A 20,645-nucleotide genomic window follows, 5' to 3' on the forward strand; every position below is an offset into this window, starting at 1 on the left:
AAAGAAACCTCAGAGGAGAAAGGTGTCCAACCAGGGCTTATGACCTGGCCTGTTCTTGCAATAAGGAGCCAAAAGCCCCTGACCGAGTTGTAAAAGCTGGAGAAAAGGCAGAGGGAGAGTGCAGGCAGCTCTGGGGAGAGTCTGGCTTATTATACTAAGAAAGCCCTGGCAGCGGGAGGGGCTGGGGTTGGGGGGGGCGGGTGTCAGGAAGGGAAAGGACAGTGGCAGCCATGTGTACTGTCAGCAGCCGCCAGACTTGGGCAGCTCATATTTTGCAGCAGGTGACAAGCTGTCGACACAGCGGTCCTTTACCTCACTGTTAGAAGCTCATTTCATTGATTTTCCCATCTTTCTTCTCGGGCTCCTCACACTCAGCTTCAGGCATCCCACCACCCAGTTTCCCAGGGTCCCTGTGCTCCCTGGGAAAGCTTCAGTGAATTAAAGTGCCTAACTGCCTACCTGTCCCTTTCCCATCCAGCCCGGGCTGGAAAAGCAGGGGTGAAAGATTTGGAGATGATGTCCAAATGGTAGACCTACTCCCTTGTGAAGTTTTACTAGGAAAGGCTTTTTTTTTTTTTTTTTTCCTTTTGAGACGAGGTTCTGCTATATAGTTGTAAGTAGCCTGGAATTTGTTACAAAGACCAGGCTGGCCTTCACTGACAGTGATCCTCCTCCCTCTGCCTCCTGAGTGCTGAGAAGCCATTCTTTTTAGTTTTGGTTATCTTTTTTTAATTTTATTTTTTTGTGTGTGCCGGGGAGGGGGTATTGGGGGTAGGAAAGACTGTCTCATGTAGCTCAGGCTTCAAACTCATTGCATGCTGGCCTTGAACTCCTGATCCTTCCTTGCCTCACCCTCCCAAATCCTGGGATTGCAGTCATACAGCATTATGTCTGTTTCCTTTTCCATTTCCTACCAAGGCAGCTCATCACTCCTCAACTTTTTTTTTTCTTCCAAAAGTCAAATGAGAGAACTGGGGTTTCCGCCTGTGTTTGGGAAGGAATATGTGGTTATTTTAGAGCCTTGGAACTCACAGCAGAATGATGTGTACATGGGGACATTTACAATTAGGAAACCATAATTACCCAGGGTGTGTGAGAACCCAGTGAGAAGAGGATGTATGTTTATAGGGTCTGTGGCATGCTGAAATGCCAAGCTGCTGGGGCAGGAGGGGTGTAGACTGCAGCCTCCAGTCACAGCTAACTACCCTCACCCTCTCCCTTTGGGACTGGGTTTTTAGCTAAAGGTCAGAGTCAGTTGCCAGTCATTTGGCTTCTTAATGAAGGAAGGTGGAGGACTGGATTCTTTTTTTCCCCTGGAGGAAAAAAAATGGAGTAAATTCCTTGCCATACTCAAAAAATTCATTCCTTGTTTTATTGGCTCTCCAAGCATCTCCGCCAATCCTCTAGCTCCAGTCTCCTCTCCCTACCCCTGGGGCTCTTCCCTCCTCTGTAGCTACCTTCATCCCATGTTATGAAAACTGGCCTTTGCTGGCCACAGGTACCCTTTTTCCATCTCTGGCTTCTTCAGACTCTGGTCTGAAGACTTCTTCAGATTCTAAAAACCCAGAGATACATCCTGGTGCCTTAGAGACAGAAGTGCCCTGGAGATTGAGAGAGAAAAGAGCAGGGATGGTGGCGAAGGTGCATCTGGCATCTTAGAATTTCAGGGTGGAAGCAGGACTCAGAGTTCAAGGTCATCTTCAGCTACTGGGGACTTTGAGGCCAGCCTGAGAGCCTTCCTTTATATGATAGAGATGGAGGAAGTGGCTTAGAGATGAGAGAGATCTCATTTAAGTGAAAAAGGAGGGAGAGTTGTGTGGCCAAAGAAAGAACTTCCAAGAAGGCAGGTAGTCTGAACTCTTCCCTACCCCTCTTGTCCAGGAAAGACAGCCCAAGATGAGGGAGAGTAGGTGGTCATGTGTGAAAACATCAAGGCCTTAACTCAGCTCTGGGTCAGTCCTGAGTTCAAGCCGTGCTGGTTATAACCCTTATGGGAGGAACTGAAGTGGCAAATTAACTAGTATAATGAAGTCACTGCTTTTTGTTTATCTTTACTGGTTTCCCCAGGAGGTTTGTCCTCTGGCCAGCAGGGCATCGTGGGGGAGGGGAAGGACAGCAGAGGTGAAGGGCAGGGGGAGGGTGCCAAAGAGGACAGAAAGAAGGAAATGTGGAAGACAGGACAGAGGCCATGTGGAGGGTGATGAATGTTAAGCAACCCAGAGATGGAGGGAGGCAAGAAGACAGAAGAGAAACATAAGAAAAAAGGAGAGAGGAGAGGGATGGACACAGAAAAGAACAATGGGGACCAGGAGTGAGAAGGCCAGAAGGAAGACAAGGGAAAAAGAGGGAAACAAGAGGGGTGAAATGGAATGGCGAGCAGTAGGGAAGAACATGGCCCAAGCTGTGAGAGCTGCAGCTGGTGGGGCCTGTGGGCGGGGCCTCATCTCCATCTCTAATGGCTGTGAAATGAGGTTAGCTCCATTAGAAGCAGCAAGAGTGTAACGAGATCACACTCATTAGGGCTGGGCCATCCTAGTAATTACCACCACCCCAAACACTCTGCCAGCCGCCAGCCGGCCACCAAGCGCTTGCCTGCACACACACAGCAGCAAGCCACATGGTGTAGAAGGGAAGCTCCAGCCTAGGTGTAACCTCAGGACTTTGGGGCATGCCTGCCTGAGGTGAGCAAATTGACCAGCCCCCAAAGAGGTGCCCAAAGACCAATCCATTTCCAGTATCCCCTCTTCAGGAAATAAGGCATTCGAATAGGAAGTGGTCGTTATTTTATTGATTGATCATATCCAAAGTGTTAGCCTGAAAATGGGGAAGGGGGATAAAACTCCGTGACACCCCACTTCCCATTCTTTGCAACACATGAAAAGGGTTGAGCAGAGGCTTTGTGACACACAGCAGAAGCCGACCTCAGCTCTGACTACAGAAGCAGTGAAGTTTTAGTTTTCTTTTGCCACTCCTGCACCTCCAGCTCCAAGTCTGTTGTTGATTTGTTTGTTAAGTAACATCAGACTGCTTGATGGAGTTCATGTGCTAATATGGAATACATGCAGACTGTTAACTTTTTTAAAAAGTATTTTTTTATTGTGTATGTATGGAGATCAGAGTTCAACTTTGTGGAGTTGGGTCTGTCGTTCCATCTTTATGCAGGTAGGTTCTTAGGATCAAACTCAGGCCTTGCAGCCGGTACCATAAGCACCTTACCTGCTGAGCCATCTCTCCATCTCTGAACTCTTAAGAGATATAAACAGACACACATATCACCATGTGTGTCAAATAACCCCACCCAGCCTTCAGCTCCTCTGGACAGACAGACACACATATCACCATTCAGATAACCCCACCTAGCCTTCAGCTCCTCTGGACAGACAGAATGACCACTTTGTACCTTTGAGCTCAAAGAGAACAGCAAATACACAAAGGCAGCATCGCACCTCAGAAAGGCCTCTTCAGACTGCACGAGAGCCAAGAGCAGAGGCCCTGTGGCAGGGCACCCAAGTTCCAAGCTTACTGTTCATTATTATCATCATCATCATCATCGAAACTGGCCCTCACTATAGAACTCTGCCTGGCTTCAGACTCACAGTGATACACCTGCGTCTGCTTCCTAGTGCTAGGGTTAAAGGTGTGTGTAACCATGACGGCTACTCCCTTTAATATATATATACACATACGCACATATATATGTATACATTACATTTTGTCATGTGTGGGTGTATGAGCACATGTGCATGTGCGCATGAACACACACACATGTACAGAAATCATCTGTTCTCTCTTTTCACCATGTGGGGCCCAAAAAATCAAACTTAGGCTTGACAGCAAGTACCATTATCCACTGAGCCATCTTGCTGGCCTGCGATTCTGCTTTCTAAACTCATCTCGTTTCGTCTCCGTGAGTAAAATGGGATGTAGCTGTCTGCACAGAGGGTGAGTGTTGTGATACTTGCCAGGGCCTCCACACAGTGCCTGCCACGCTGCAAACATGTAAAGGTGCTGTCTGACTAGGAATCCATCTCAGTGGGGGTGTGCTTTTCTGGCAGAGACCAGGCCCTGTGTTAAAGATGTCAGCTACTGTAATTGCTACAGCTGAGGAGCTCTTATCCTCAGTGCAAGAGGCAGAGACAGGCAGGGCACACAGGAGATAACTTGGAGACCCAAAGTCTAAACCTGAAAATCATGTTTCCTATATGTCTTTTAAACATATTGTGTTACTAGGGAATTGGAGTTCCCTTTTATGGGTTCTTGGTGTCATTGATAGAAGAATTTAAAAACAAAGCTTGGTGTGTTGGTACATTCCTTTTAATCCCAGCCCTCAGGAGACAGAGGTTGAAGCAGATTGGATCTCCATGAGTTCAAGCCCAGCCTGGTCATATGGAGTTCCAGGTCAACCAAAACTACAAAGTAAGATTCTGTCTTTGGAAGAAAAAAAAAAAAAAAATTAATGGCCTTTAAAAGGAAGCCTGAGGACCATTTCATTAAAATGCAGGAGAAAAATGACAAAACAGGAAAGTTGAAAATGTGGGTAGCTTTAAGAGAAAGGAGATGGGAAAGAAGAGAAAATCGTTCCTTTTGAGTTACGTAGATCAGCTACAGGTCTGCAAATAACTGTGGATGTTAGAGGACTTCAGAGAAACAGGGAAAGCTGGGAGAGTTAGTGCGAGCATGCTTAGTATCTTGGCAGGTGTCCAAAGAAGAGATAGGAAGGAGAAAAGGCAAAGTTAGACTTTCGAGCCAGAACTCAGGAATGCAGTCACGCTTAGCAGTGGACATCTGCAAGCAACTGCCTGAAGGAGGGCCTCGGAGACGCACGTTATCCCACAGAAGGGACATCTGCAAGCAACTGCCTGAAGGAGGGCCTCGGAGACGTACGTTATCCCACGGAAGGGATAATTATTGCTCCCATTTCCTTAGCTTCAGGTAAATCAGCTTTCCTGAGGGTGGTACCCTGGCCACGAGATTGACAGGCTAAATTGGTTTATCTGTTAAGGGAGAGGGCTATTGTATGCACTGTTGTAGTGTTTAAGGCAAATCAGCATGTCTCATCTCCACCCAGGGCTAGAAGAACTCAGATTCCATTCCTCTGATCAGGAAGAATTAGCTCTCCTGTGTGTGTGGCCCTTTAGAAGACGGAGACCATTTTCAAAAGCCTCCCAGCCTATTTATATATATGGCCTAACATACAGGGCCTACTTAGTTGCCTAACATTAACCCGAGGGAAATTTGTTTGTCTTTCAAGTTTTACAAGTTTGTTTGTTTTTTGAAACAGGGTCTCACTTCTGTAGCCCTGGCTGGCCTAAACCGGTCTGTCCTTGAACTCATAGTGATCCATCTGTCTCTGTGCATGTGGGTGTGGATGTTTGTGCAGGATTCCTGGAGCTAGTTACAGGGGATTGTACCAGCCATGTAGATGCTGACACCCTCTGGAAGGACAGCAAGTGTCCTTAACTACTTCGCCATCTCCCCAGCCCTTGAAGGAAGAGGGCAGTTTTCCGCCCGTCCATGACTTGTACCCATAAAACAGGTGCAGTACTAGAATCATATTGTTACTCAAAAATTAATTGTAGAACATTTTGGACTTTTTTTTTTTTTTCTTTGAGACAAAGTCTTACCCCTCTGTAGCCCCAGCTGGCTGCAGGCTATGTAGATCAGGCTGTCCTCAACTCCTGGCAATCTTGCTGTTTCCATCTTCTGAATTTTGGGACTGTAAGCATGGGCCACCAACCAGAGGAAGGTTTGATTGATGTCTTTCAGTGCTGACTACTAACCGAAAGCCTTGTGTGTATGAAGCATAGTCCATTACAGTGTATACCCAGTCGTACTTTGGAGTTTTAGACTAGAAACATTCAGACTGGAGTAGTTGTTGCAATATTACTGATTGATTGATCGATCGATTTAGTAGTATTTGGGAGTGAACCAGGTCACGAATGGTAGGCAAATGTTTTACCACTGGAGTATATCCTCCTATAGCTGCCTTTTATTAAGTATTTTTTATTTATGTGTTTATTTTTGGTGTTTTGAGACTTATGTAACTTTGTATAGACAAGGTTGGCCTTGAACTCCTAGCCCTGAGTTTCCAATTCCTGAGTGCTGGGTTTACATGCATCCACCACCAAGCTTGGCACTTGTCATTCTGAGGCAGTCTGGAGCCCAGACAGGTCCGAGCTTGGAGTCTTCCTGCCGCAGTCTCTTGGGTTGGTGGGATTGTAGGGGAAGCTGTTACAATAGTATTCAAATGGCATCATTAGCTCACATCAACTTAGAGAACCAGAAAACACATACAGGCCTTACAGAGGCATTCTTCCAGAGCTAGCCTGTCTGGGTTTAAGGGCACTAGCCTCAGCCCCTTCCCTTCCAAGTGCTCCTACAAAAGAAGGGTTCTGAGCTGGTTTCCTGTGACCATCCAGACTTGAGGCATGTGGAACATGTGCCCTCGGAATCTCCCCAGCACTCACACAGGGGGACTGGAGAGGGCTCAGCAGTTAGCAGTGTTGCTCCTCTAACAGACCTCAGTTCCCAGTACCTGTGTTGGGCAGCTGACAGCTGCCCAGATCTCAGCTCCTGGAGGGACCCAACACCCTTTCTTCTGGCTCCCTCATAGATAAACACACATACATAGTTTTTCAAGTGGTCATACAGACCTGTGCAGCAGAGCAGCCCTGTGCTACTGTCCTAGGACATCTAACATCTGGATCATCAAGGAAATGTTCAGGCAGGTGCTGTTCTTCTGAACACCCACCCCTACATTCCGAGCTGAACATACCTCAGAAATCGTGCCCATGTTTATGTGTGTGGCTTTAGCCCACAACCTAACTTTCACCCCATCTCCTTCCCACCCACCTCCTTCTTCTTCTAAGCCCCACCACCACCACACACACACATCTCCTTGACTTCCCTCAAGCCCACCTTAAGCATCTTGCAAGGTACAAAGTAGCCTCCCAGCCGCCTACCTCTGCCTAGCGGATAGCTGACCACCTAGTCTGGAAGATTGCAATATTTACATATGCAAATCACAATGGCATCTTCATCTCTTTCTCAGCCTTAACTGTCTCTTTCTTTGTCCTCTTCTATGGCATTTCTTCTGTTTGCTTCTTTCACTTTCCTCTGTACTCATTTCCCCCTCTCTTTTAGAAAAAATAAATTAATCTTACACAAAGTAAGCACTTTTTAAATATTCATGAGGTTGGAGAGATGAGTAGGAAAGGTAAAATGGAAGCTAGGGTAGTGCATCTTAATTTTCCTTTTAAGCTCAGGGTAAAATTTAAAGAGAGAGAGCAAGAAATTACTGTTTTAAGTGTAAGGAAAGCTGGGTCTAAAAGCACAGGCAGGCCTGTGATCTTCAGGACTTGGGAGGCTAAAGCAGGAGGAGCACAAGTTTTGGGCTTGCTTGGGCTACAGAGTTCAAGGCCATCCTGAACAACTTCATCAGATCCCGTCTCAGAACAGAAAAAGAGGGCTAGCAAGCGGTATGCTTCCGTGCATAAAGGCACCTGTCACCAGGCCTGTAGACCCACATTGGGTGCCTGTATATGCTGTACACACACACATACAAACACAGAGAGAGAGAGAGTAAAGAAAATATTTTTAGAATAAGATTGAAATTTTCTTTTAAAAATTAATAATAAAATCAAAGGAGGGGCTGTCTGGGCATCTAGCACACACCTTTAATTCCTGCACTTGGACTGCAGAGGCAGGAGGATCACTCATAGACAAACACATAAACATAGTTCAAGGACAGCCTTCCCAGGACTACATGATGATACTGTGTCTCAGAATAAAAGGGGGGGGGGGCGTAGATGGTACTTACTGCTCTTGCAGAGGACCTAATTCCTAGCACCCATATCTCACGACTCATAATTGCCTGTAACTTCAGATCCAAAGGGGATCTGATGCCTTTGGCTTCCATTAGTACCTGCACACACACACATACACGTAATTAAAATAGTAAAAACATATCTTTAAAATAAAAGATCTGCACATGTAGCTCAGTGGGAGAGTGCTTGGCTCCTGAGGCCCTCAATTCAGTCCCTACAACCACAAAAGTAAATGAATCCATTAAAAAGTAAATATAGAGAGAGGCCTAAAAGTTCAGGCCTCCGTATTAGCTGCTCACCTAGTGAGCTAGGGAAAGCACCCTCCTTTTGCTCTGAGATTATGAGTGCCTCCAGACCCAGCAGCCAAGAGCTGGAGACAGAGTCCTGGCCTAGCATCTGCAAGCCCCCAAGTTTAATCCCCAGCACCAAAAAATAAAAACATAAACGAAGGCTAAGTACAGCTGGAGCTCTGCCAGACATGTATGGTAACCCATGCCTGTAATCCCACTTGGGAAGCTGAGGCAGGAGGATCATGGGTAGTCTGCTGGAAGCTTGGGCTTGCAAGATGCTGTTTAAAAAAAAAAAAAAAAAAAAGGAAAGAAACGACCAGACATGTGAAGTGTGGGGCTGGAGCGCCTGGGTGTGACCCTGCCCACCTATTCCACTCTCATGAAGAGACCAAGCAGGAGGGGTCCTCCTCCCAGACACAGGGCTGTGCTCCAGGGGAGGAGCCAGGCTTCTCTGACTGCCAGGCCATGTACTTTTTATCTTGCCTTTTGGTCCACATGTCATCACCCCCATTTTTCTACATGAGGAAATCCTCTGGGTAAGCAGCTTGCCAGCGTTGACAGCTGGTGAGTGGTGGAGCCAGCGTGATCTTGGTCTGCATGGGTCTTAGCCCGTGCTCTTCCACTTTAAGAGGTAAAGCTCAGGACTGGGAGTGTCTTGTTGCTAGAGCTGTTGCCTGGCGTACAGCCCCTAGGACAACACACACACACACACACACACACACACACACACACAATGTAACCAGCCGGGGCTACCCGAGACTGCCTATACACACACACACACACACACCCCACCCACACAGAGAGAGAGAGCTCATGAATTGCCTCTAAGGGAAGACTGGCTGAAGGCTGGTTTGGAAATGTTTGGAAAGCTGATGTGAAAATCATTATGTGAAGATTTTAAGCAAACGTAATGCTGTCCTGTGACAGACCTTGCTGCAAAACCCTTTGTCCTTTACTGGGCCCAAGGAAATGGAGAGGGGCAGGTTTTGCTTATGCTTTTTAGAGGGGAGCTGGGGCTCGGCGATGTTCCCCCTGTGACCACCAGGGAGCAGTGGTGTTTCTTTTCCTCCTAGTCCCATCCTAGAGGAGCTTAGACAGAAGTGTACTTGGCTGCCATGACCTCAAACTGTGTGGGCCAGCCTGGGCTCCCTGGCCTGAGAATGAGGGCTGCGTCTCTCCTTCCTGTAACTCTATTTCAGTGCTCTCCCCTTGCCCCTGGCTCTAGGAATTCTCTAGATGTCTCTCACTTTCGCATCTTGCAGGGTCTCAAAGCCTGCTTTAAAGATCTTTCGCTTGTGCTCTGCAGCCTCAAATCCAAGCCTTTCTGTTTCTGGCTCCTGATCTCTCTGTCTCTCTCTTGTCTGCCTTCCTCTTTGGGTCAGTTGTGTTTGTAGGACAGCAATAGCTTTGAAAGCACTCCCAGGCTGGCTTTCCTTTCCAGGGAACAGGCAGACAGGAAAACCTGGTGGAAGAGGAAACTGACAGTTCCTGGGGGGGGGGGGAAGCATGTTTTCTGCACAGCCTTCCCTTATCCCTTCCTCTCCACCTCACCAGAGCTGGAGCACTAGACAGGGATGGGAGAACAGAAGAGCAGGAAGGGAGCTCCCGAGACTGAGGGCCGTTTTGGAGCTGACGATCCATCTTCGGGGCTCCTACACCCTCAGAACTCTCCACCCTCCCTTGGCTCCAGGGCTCCCTCCTTCCATCCCCCGTGGTGGCAGCAGCCTTGTAATTTAAAGCTCTCCCTGTCGCCTCTAATGCGATCCTCTCGTTTTATTGACTCTCTCTGCCGTCTGTGGCGCCCCTCCACATCAATCTCCGCTCTAATCACACGGCTGCCACTGGCTGCTAGGCAGCCCCTCTGCTCTGCAGAGGCCCAGCCTTTTCCTTTACTATCCCCTACCTCCAGAACACCAGCCGCCTTCCCTTCCATTCCTCCTGAGCTGTAATGTCAGGGTCCGTGACTGTTGCCTTCTTCCCCTCCCCCCATCGGAGACTTGCCCCACGGGAGAGCTACTCTTAAGAAATGCCAGGACCACAAGCAGAAATGGGACAGGGTGGATGTGAATGTTGGCCTAGGGGTAGCAGGTAGGTGGGCGCTGACTTTTAGAGGCTATCTCCAGTTCAAGGAAAGAAAGAACAAAAACGACCTAGAGGTTCAGAGAGAGGAGACAGAAGGGGGAAATGGAAGGGGTAAAACTACAGAGCACCCTGACCACAAAAGTCTAATAAATGGTGTGTGATGAGAGAAGCACTGAGGAGAAAGGGGCTAGGGGAGCAGGTGGGGGTGCATGATGCAGACATAAATTTGCAATTGAAATCTTTTCCTGGAGAGGAGGGGTAGGCTGGGAGATAGGGAAGAGATTTGCAATTTTAAACAGCCGCCAGCTGACCTACCCTGCCTTGTTGTGGGTCTCACCCACAGGCTGGCCCAAAGCTGAGCCCCTTTGATTTCTACTTAGCAGTCAGTGGTCCTTTTCTAGTTGGGAGAATTAAGCTTCAGAGAGACAGGGCCTGGGAGTTACTCCAGGGTCGGGGCCTATTTCACTGGCCTCTGAACCATGATGGAGCCCTGTGAGAGCCAAGAGAGGGATGAATACTTGTAAGCCGGGCTGCTGAAGCTGGTGAGATCTATCAGGTTGGGAATAACATGCTGAGGGGCCCAACCTGTGGAAATGACTGAACCCTCACAAACCAGAAACTTACTTCCTCTGTCCCACCAAGGATCCTTAGGAGGAACGCCCTTCTCCAACGAAGCCTGGGCTTCCTTCTATCTACTTCACTAGAAATCTGCACTCAGCCCCAACCCCAGCCAGTTTCATCACTTCCCTTTTTGATTTCTCTCTTCGACCGTTTTCTTACCAGGTACTTGTTTACATTCATTAGCATACTAATCCTGCCCCTCAGGAATTCCTTGAAGGTTCTGACTCTAGCCAAGCTGGACTCCCAGGAGGAGGAGGGAAGTGAAGTGGGAATCGTCTTGAAGGCAACATGGCACCTGGACCCATATCAAATCTGGGAATCTGGAAATGAGGGTTCAAGAAGCCATCCCCCCACCCTTTCTCTGAAGCAGTGTGGCCTGAACATTAGACATTTTACCACAAGAGAGCTGTGGTGCAGACTGTGGGAGAGGAGTTAGAAGGATGCTTGGGGGACTGATAATTTTGAGGAAGGCTTGACAGCTTTCCCCATCTTCACCCTCACATATCCTAGGCTGGTCTTGAACTCGTTATGAAGCCAGCACTCTTGATCCTCCTGCCAGAGTACTGGAATCCAACCCGCAGTGATGCAGAGGTGAAAACTGAGCCCTAGACTTCATGAGTGCTAGGCGGTCATTCTATGAGCTAAGCTGTTCCTGTCCCCACCATTTTGGAGCCCTGTTCCCACTGGTAGATGATTTAAACCTTGAGAATGGTGTAAGATGAAGGGAGACATGATAAGACTTTAGCTGGTGCCCAGAATAATCTGGGGTAGGGTCTGCTGAAGGATGACATGAATGGCAAGGGGTCCAAGTAGGCATGAAGCTGGTTTGTTTGAGAAACAGGAATGAGGACCAAGAAAGAGAGGGAGAGGGAATTGTGTGGAGAAAGACAGGGGTGGAAAGGCTGGCCGGCTGGCCAGTGGGCTAAAACAAGACGGCTTAGAGACTGTGAAGAGGGGCTCTCTGGCTGGTAGGCCTTTGCAGATCAGGAGAAAGAATCTGGACTTTATTGTGTGCAATGAGGAATTCCTGGTGGGTTTTTAAGTAGAATGTAGTATGAGCTACCTGTTTTAGAGACAGTTACGAGTGCTGACAAGATGGCTCAGTGGTAAAGGTGCTTGCTACCAAGTAGGTTCCCTCCCTGGGACCCGCACAGTAAAAGTAGAGAACGGACTCCCACAAGCTGTTCTCGGATCTCCACACTTGTGCCATGGCATACACATACACACATGTTCACACAAGTAATGTTTTTAAGGCAACTCTGAAGGGGAGGGCTGAGGACATAGCTAGGAGGCACAAAGCCCTGGGCACAACCCCAAGAGCTTCATGAACTGGGTGTGGTGGGGCACCCCTATAATCTAGTAGATGTGGGAGTAAGCGAATCAGAAGTTCCAGTGCAGTGTGGGCTACGTGAAAGCCTATCTCAGAGAAGAAAAGTTTTTAACGTAAAAGTTAATGTTTCATTGTAACCTAGAATTAGAACAGATTGTAAAAAGTGAACAAGGTGGTGAGGACACAAATGAATATAAGAGATCATTTCTGGCTGTCTGATGGAGACTAGAGACAGCGGAGATGGAAATGAGCAGTCCATCTGTTGCGTTCGCTCAAAAAGATGACAGTGTTGTGTCCAAGATGACCCTGGTGAGGAAGATGGTGAGTGAGGGGTCTGAAGCATCCTGAAGCTTGCTGTGGAATGTCACAGAGCATAGGGTGAGCGTGCCTAAGCAGAAGGTACCAAATCTGACACTGCAAGACAGAGAAGAGCTGGTTTGGAAAGCAGTAGTGAATGCTAATCTTAGACACACTAGTTTTTAAGCCCGTTCGGCTGAGTGAAGCTTCAAGTTGGCATGAGGGCACCTGAGTCTGGTGTTCAGAGACCATCATAGAGCTAGAAAGCCCAGACATTCAGTCTTGCCGGGGGACCCTGACATCTTACGGCACTGTTTCTCCATGCTTCCCTGCAGGGTACTGGCTGTCACGCTGAAATGAACCCTCAGCAGCCCTCCGTCTACCATGGCTACCCTTAACTCAGCCTCTTCCTCCAGTACTGTTCCTTCCCCTGGGCACGATGTTCCATCCCCACCTCCAGAGACCTCCTCCTCCTCCTCCGGCACCTCTGGTCCTGTCACCAAAGATCCCCCTGATGCCCCCTCCACCTCTGAAAGCATAAGGTCCTCAGGGCCAGGCGGGGAGCTTCCAGAGTCAGGCTTTGGCCTTGTTCCACCAAAGGAGACTGGAGAGCCCCAAGAAGAGCCTGGTTGTGGGCACATCCCACCAAAGGACCTTGGGGTGGAAAAGGAGGAGGAAGAGGAAGAAGGAACCCTTCCTGTGGACCTGAGCAACCACTTACTCTTTACAGCTGGAGGTAAGGCCTACCTGCTGGCCAAGCCATCCCTGCCAGGGGGCAGTGAACTCTCGTTACCAAAGGGCTTTCCCTGGGATGAGGCAAGTGTCAAGGAAGAGCCCAGCCCGCCCCTCCTTGCCCACTTCCCCTCACACCTTACCACCCTTCACATCCAACATGGCTTTGACCCAATCCAAGGCTTTAGCTCTTCTGACCAAATTTTGTCCCGTGATACCTCAGCGCCATCTCTGGCCGCCTGTGAGGGAAGGGATGGATCCTTCTGGAGCTACCAGCTGGTTCCAAACCCAACCGAAGATCCCAAAGATGGCTCCGTGGGGAGCCGATGGGGAGACCACAGGGCACTGTTCTGGATCTGCCTTCCATGCCGCCTGGGTTTCGGCAGGCCACAGGACTTTATTAGGCACACACGTTCTCACGGAGTGAAGCTTACCCCTGCCCACCACCAAGGCCTGCGGGGCAGACCAGCCATACTTCAGGAGGGTGATGACAGCAGCATGGCCGCCCTAAGCTTTCTGGAACCAAAACCTCTTACTTGCCCTTCTGAAGTGTCTGACAACAGCACAGTGACCATGGAGACAAACAGAGCCCAGACTGAGGACGGCCCCCCAGAAGCAGAGGTCCAGGCCCTTGTTCTCCCCTCTGAAGAGGTCATGGCCCTCAGCCCACCATCCCCACCCACAGCCCTAGCCACCTGGGACCCCAGCCCAACCCAAGCCAAAGAATCGCCGGTATCAAGAGGCGAGGCGGGGCCAGACTGGTTCCCTGAGGGCCAAGAAGAAGATGGAGGGCTCTGCCTCCCACTCAACCAAAGCTCACCCGCCTCTAGGGAGGTGGCCGTGCTCCCAGCTCCAGCAGGCTCTCCTGAAGACCCCAGTGACCCACCTCCGTCCTGTCGCCTGGTCGATGACTACACTCCAGCCCCCGCGGCCTTCCAGGGCCTCAGCCTGTCCAGCCACATGTCCCTGCTACACTCTCGCAACTCCTGCAAGACCCTCAAGTGTCCCAAGTGCAACTGGCACTATAAGTACCAGCAGACCCTGGATGTGCACATGCGCGAGAAGCACCCTGAGAGCAACAGCCACTGCAGCTACTGTAGCGCCGGCGGTGCCCACCCCCGCCTCGCTCGCGGAGAGAGCTACAACTGCGGCTACAAGCCCTACCGCTGTGACGTCTGCAACTACTCCACGACCACCAAAGGCAACCTCAGCATCCACATGCAGTCTGACAAGCACCTGGCCAACCTGCAGGGCTTCCAGGCCGGGCCCGGGGGGCAGGGAAGTCCTCCGGAGGCATCCCTCCCACCCCCCTCCGGAGGCGATAAAGAGCCCAAGACCAAATCATCCTGGCAGTGCAAGGTGTGTAGCTACGAGACCAACATCTCCCGGAACCTGCGCATCCACATGACCTCCGAGAAACACATGCAGAACGTGCTGTTGCTGCACCAGGGGCTGCCGCTCGGCCTGCCCCCAGGGCTGGTGGGGCCCGGACCTCCTCCCCCACCGGGGGCTGCCCCCACCAACCCTCCCGAACTCTTCCAGTACTTTGGGCCCCAGACCCTGGGACAGCCTCAGACACCCATGCCTGGGCCTGGGCTGAGGCCAGACAAGCCCCTTGAAGCCCAGCTGCTTCTCAATGGTTTCCACCACCTCGGAGCACCCGCCCGCAAGTTCCCCCCCACTGGTGAGTTGCCTTCCTCTGCTGCGGCTGCTCCCTACCCAACCGTGACGTGTTCCTTGCCTTCTCCCAAAGCGCCCCCCCTTACTTAGATAAACATAGTTTACTCTGGTTAGTGCCCCCTCATTTCTCCCTTAGCCGCTGATCTGTCTCTGTCCCCCAGCCCCTGGCAGCCTCTCGCCTGAGACCCACCTGCCCCCGAGTCAGCTCTTGGGCTCCTCCGACGGCCTGCCCGCCTCCCCAGCCCCAGATGACAGCCCGCCCCCGAAGGTGTTCCGATGCCTGGTATGCCAAGCTTTCAGCACAGACAGCCTGGAGCTGCTGCTCTACCACTGCAGCATCGGCCGCAGCCTCCCGGAAGCCGAGTGGAAGGAGGTAGCTGGCGACACCCACCGCTGCAAGCTCTGCTGCTATGGTACCCAGCTCAAGGCCAACTTCCAGCTCCACCTGAAGACTGATAAACATACTCAGAAGTACCAGCTGGCGGCCCACCTCAGGGAGGGGGGCGGAGCCATGGGTGCCCCTTCCCCACTGTCCCTAGGGGATGGGGCGTCTTATGGTTCTGTCTCCCCCCTTCACCTGCGCTGCAACATCTGTGACTTTGAGTCCAACAGCAAGGAGAAGATGCAGCTGCACACCCGCGGGTCAGCCCATGAGGAAAACAGCCAGATCTATAAGGTGAAGTGCAGGCAGGAGAGGATGGGAGCGGGAGAGAGGACAGGGTGGAAGGGTACAGAGGAGAGAGGTCGGGGAGGAGCCCGGGGTGATAGACATGAACAACAGGGCAGTGTATGTGCCAGGGTAACACAGACCTGGAGAAAGACCAAAGGTCAGGACTGGGAGGAAACGGACTTTTATTCGGCCGTTCCGGCATATACAGGAAGGGCTGAGTCCATCTCAGTCTAGCCCATCATGTTACCCAAGAGTGCAAGAGGACAGCAGCAGATTGCGGTCCCACACTCGGGGCATCGGTAGGAGACAGAGAGGGGAAATTGAGAGAATAAGCAGTGATACATAGATGCTATAGAAGGGCAGAGGGAGGTCACTCAGGAATTAGAGAGTTCAGTGAAGAGGAAGGGTCCCCAGAGATCTGGAGGCGCCCCTTCTACATCTGAGCCAGCCTCTTCCATGGTTCTAGTTCCTGCTGGAAATGGAGGGAGCAGAGGCAGGGCCAGAGCCGGGCCTTTACCGATGCCTCTTGTGTGCCTGGGACACACCCTCCCGCTTAGCCGTGCTGCAGCACCTACGTACACCTGCCCACCGAGACGCCCAGGCGCAGAGGCGTCTGCAACTGCTACAGAACGGCCCAACAGCCGAAGAAGGACTCTCCGCTCTTCAGAGCATCCTGAGCTTCAGCCATGGGCGGCTCCGAACTCCTGGTGAGGAAGAGGGAACAGGAGAATAAGGGCTGGGCAGGAGGCAGCAGATGCAGGGGAGTGACACAGGAAGGAGAAATGGGTCGTGAGCCATCAACAGCAGGTAGTGCTAACGGTGTGGAAGAATGGGAAAGCAGGATGTGGGGGCTCCAGGATCAGGGAGCAAGGCAAGGAGCAGAGCAAGAGATTACTGGAGGATGGGAGAGAACAGAGATTTGGCTGAGTGAAGGACAGGAAGACACTGAGGCGGAATCACCCGGTGAGTCTGAGTAGCAACTAGTGTCTCAGCTTTATTGGTTGTGCAGGGTGGTGGGCAAAAGAAGATCACAAATGTAACAGGCCAGACTTGTTGAAAGGCAATGGTAAGCTGTGGGCATGGTTCAAAGGCAATAGGGATGGGAAGAGGCCCTAACAAGTTTCCCAGCCTCTTCCTGTCTCCTAGGAGGTCTTCAGCCCCAAGGCTGGGCTTTTGAGACCCCCTTAGGCAGCAGAGGCCAGGAACAGCCAGCCAAGCGCCATTGATCCAGAGGGTGCAGGAGAGCCTGGAAGGGGCTGTCAGAGGTGGGCATGGGCATCCAGGCTTTGGAGAGGCCAGCGGTGGGCAAGGGTGAGGGCAGGGCAGCAGGAACCAGGAACAGGCAGCATTGACTGGTGCTAATTGAATTGCCAATACGCTGGCTGGAGTTAAGTGCTGGAGGGGCCCGGATCAATAGCTAACGATCCTGGCGCAAGGCTGAATGGAGTTAAGGAACTTTTAACACTTTAATTAGGCTGCCACCGAAAATAAATTCCTACACATCTGTCAATTCTTACGTGAGTGGTAATCTCCTTGCCCATCGCCTCCTGTTCGCTACAGCCACAGCTTCATTCAGCGCTTACAGCGCCCCTCCCACTACAGCTTTGGGGCTTCCCTTTTCCAGGGTCAGTCAGGCCAGCAGGCCAAGTTCAGTCAGTCCAGTTGTGGGGCTCGTTTCCAGGGATGGGGTGCTAGGCTTGCCCTATGGTTCACTTATGCCCTCCTGTTTTACTAGTGGGATTTTCACTTTCACCTGTGTTTCTTCTGGTGGCTTTCCATCCTTTCCTGCCTCTTGACTCACTCAGCCATTTCTCTACCAACTGCCTGCTTGTCCTGCTTCCTCTGCCCCATGTCCTCCCTCCTTCCCCCATGTTTCACTGAGAGAGTTATGCTGACTCTCTGTCTGTCCCATATAGGGAAGGCTCCTGACACCCCCTTAGCTCAGCCACCCACCTCTGAGAAAGATGGCCAGAACAAGACAGAACAACTGGGTAAGCTGCTCCTCTGACCCGTTTTCCCCACACAACTCACTGTGCACACTGGCATGTTGATGGGCCTTTTCAGAAACCCAAGCACCCCCAAAACCTCCTTCCCCGAAGGAGCAAAAACTTCAAAGGAAGGGAAAGGGAGACAGGAGAGTCTGCATCAGCCCAGACATCTCTGCTTTCTTTGAAAAGCCAGTGCTGGCTGGCCCAGAAGTGATCCCTGCCACATGTCACCATTCACCATTCTCTGAAGCCCACTTCCTCCCCCGAAAGCTTGCTCTTAGTAGAGGGGTGTGCAGAAGGGGAGAGGGACTACGGAGTCCTTTAACCTTCTTTCCTCTCATCCTCAGCTTCTGAAGGGACAGAGGACAGAGCTGGCCCTCCCAGAGACAGTGTGAACCAGATCATGGTCAGAACTGGAGAAACTGGGATGATGAAGGTGGGGGCCTGTCTTTACTGAGATCTCTTACTCTAAAGCAGTGGTTCTCAATCTGTGGGTCATGCGTGACCCCTTTGAGGGGGGCTGAACAACCCTTTCACAGGGGTCACCTAAGGCCATCAGAAAACACAGGTATTTACATTACAATCCACAAGAGTAGCAAAATGACAGTTATGAAGTAGCAACAAAAACAATTTTATGGTTGGGGGTCAGCACAACATGAGGAACTGTATTAAAGGGTCACAGCATTAGGAAGGTTGAGAGCCGCTGCTCTAAAGGTATTTGTCATGCTTGTGTCTAATTTAATTCAGAATACCATACGAGAAATTCCATGCAGGGCCAGTTCTGTATGTTCAGCACACAAGGAAGAGAGCCACCTGTAAGACTGAACATAGATGGGACTGAGGGGCCAAGTGATGATGTCGCACGCCTTTAGCCCCAGCACTCAGGAGGCAGAGGCAGGCGGATCTCTGTGAGTTTGAGGCCAGCCCAGTCTACAGAGTGATTCCAGGACAGCCAAGAAAAAGAAGGGAGGGGGTGTGGTGGAGAATGACAGGAAAGGATGGCAGGAACTTGAGGAAATAAATTTCTCTCAAGAGAGAAACTGTATTAAGGGTAGGAAAGACTGGAGGTAGATGCCAGGGAGGGAAGGAGGAGGGAGGAGTCGCAAAATGGAAGAGCAGCTTCACAGGCCAGCCAGTAGGATGTTCCTTTCTTTGAGGGCTGTAAGCCTGAGAGAACTGTCCTAGTCTCCCCTCCTTTAAAGGACTCACTGATAAGCCCCACATGCCCCCAAACCCCAGGACTTGGGCTTGACAGGATTCAGGAGCAGCTTAGCCTTATGGTCCCTAAAGTGCTGCTTCTGAAGAGATCCAAGTCTCTGGTCTTGAGATGCCTGCTCTCCTGGGCTTTCCAGCTTCCCAGCCTCCACTCAGACACTCAATGATGCCTCTGGGTCCCCTGCCTTGATATGCAGGCCTGGGAAAGTGAAGGGGAACAGGAAATAAGGTAGGCCAGAGAGAAAAGCTTGATGGAAGGCAGCAGGGAAAATGCTTACTGGACAGTCCACCTAGGTGACAGCAGGCCTCTTTTGCCTCTGCCTATCTGGAGGTCTAGGCCACAGTGTGCTAAGACCATTTGCTTTTATTAGAAGTACTGAGCAGGAGGTGGTGGTGCACGCCTTTGATCCCAGCACTCAGAAGGCAGACACAGGCGGATCTCGGAGTTAGAGGCCAGCCTGATCTACAGAGCAAATTCCAGGACTAGAAGGATTGAAAGGGGAAAAAGAATGGCAAGCAGCTGAGCCTGAAAGGGATAAGTCAGGCTTCAGGGGCAGACAGGTAGGACCCCTCTATAGGAGATGTTGAGGGACCTAGAAGAAGCAAAATAGGCTGGATAAGGGACCTCTGGGTTCAGAAAATGCCCATAAGAAAGGAGGTATGTCACAGAAAAGATAGGCAGTGGGTTATGGGTAAAAAAGCCAGATTTGGGGCAGAAGCTGGTATAGGGCCAACTGGACTAGGGTATCAGAGATAGGGAAAGACACACCAAAAGGAAAGCAAAAAGCAAGGTGGAGGGACAAGGGGTGGGAAGGGACTGACAGAGAAGGAAGTAAAAACAGCAACCTAGGCCGGGCCTTTGTCCTAGCCCAAGGGAGTGGCCAGCTTCCAGGAGTGGTTGGGATCTGTGTGAGCCTATCAGGCCAGTCTCCTAAATCTGGATATGGGGACAGGGTTGCATCAACTCCTACTAACTGTGAGATAGTGGGTGCTCCCCCCCCTTTACCTGACTCCTCCACCACCCATATGTATTTCCCAGGTATACTGCTGTCCATACTGCAGCTTCCTGAGCCCAGAGTCTGACCAGGTGAGGGTTCATACACTCTCCCAGCATGCCGTGCAGCCCAAATACAGGTGCCCACTATGCCAGGAGCAGCTGGTGGGCCGGCCTGCCCTACACTTCCACCTCAGCCACCTGCACAACGTGGTCCCCGAGTGCGTGGAGAAGCTGCTGCTCGTGGTGAGTACAGGCTGAGGGAAAATGCTCTTAAGGTCCTGTCAGGGCAATGCAGGAAGAGACGAAGAGAAAGCAATCTCCAGGCCAGTGTGTGGGGAGGATGTGAGGGGAAACAGCATTCTAGAAAGTTGAAGCTGAAAATTGGTAGGGTGGCTGTCAGCACCAAACTTGCCTAGTTCCCTTTACTCCTAGACAAGACAACGATGGCTTTCTTTCACTTCCATTCCAATAAACCCTGAAGAGAGTTGTTAATAGCAGAACCAGGTAGCCCCAATGTAAGATACTTTCAGCCTGGGGGCAGCGGGCAGCTAGCCACCCAGTCCCTCATCCAAAGAAAAGCATCAACTCATTGGGAGGTTTGTCTAGACAGGAAGCTGGATCCAGGGGAAGAGAGCTTGGCACAGGGACAGGCCCAGAGTAAACGCGTTGTCAGAATAGCACTAGGGGCAGGGAGTAGTGATGAAGCCACTAAGATCTTCTACATTACAGGCCACAACTGTAGAGATGACCTTTGCAACCAAAATGCTGCCTGGACCCACACTCAGCCCTGTGGAGGATGGCCTAGAGCGCCCCATTCCTGGACCAGAACCTACTCCCAGCAGGGACCAGTTAGCAGGTAAGGAAGGGCACACAGCCTACCTCCCAAAGTGGAAGAAAAGGGCTTAGAGGGGTCTGAA

The 20,645-nt window shown here is 50.9% G+C and overlaps 1 protein-coding gene across 3 annotated transcripts in view; it reads left to right on the plus strand.

Annotated features, from left to right (window-relative positions):
* Positions 1–20,645, plus strand: part of Zfhx2 (zinc finger homeobox 2) — a 35,644-nt gene that overhangs the window by 7,905 nt on the left and 7,094 nt on the right. For 2 of the 3 annotated variants that reach the window (XM_060391187.1, XM_021664524.2), the window contains exons 2-8: positions 12,782–14,862; positions 15,020–15,534; positions 15,995–16,235; positions 17,445–17,519; positions 17,864–17,952; positions 19,771–19,971; positions 20,458–20,584. In XM_060391187.1, the coding sequence (XP_060247170.1) occupies positions 12,831–14,862; positions 15,020–15,534; positions 15,995–16,235; positions 17,445–17,519; positions 17,864–17,952; positions 19,771–19,971; positions 20,458–20,584 (3,280 nt within the window). In that variant the 5' untranslated portion in view covers positions 12,782–12,830. Of the gene's footprint in view, positions 1–198; positions 4,933–12,781; positions 14,863–15,019; positions 15,535–15,994; positions 16,236–17,444; positions 17,520–17,863; positions 17,953–19,770; positions 19,972–20,457; positions 20,585–20,645 lie in introns of those variants that run through there. The other variant, XM_060391186.1, reaches the window with a different exon arrangement.

Source organism: Meriones unguiculatus, chromosome 9, assembly GCF_030254825.1.
Source record: "Meriones unguiculatus strain TT.TT164.6M chromosome 9, Bangor_MerUng_6.1, whole genome shotgun sequence".
NCBI classification, from domain to species: domain Eukaryota; kingdom Metazoa; phylum Chordata; class Mammalia; order Rodentia; family Muridae; genus Meriones; species Meriones unguiculatus.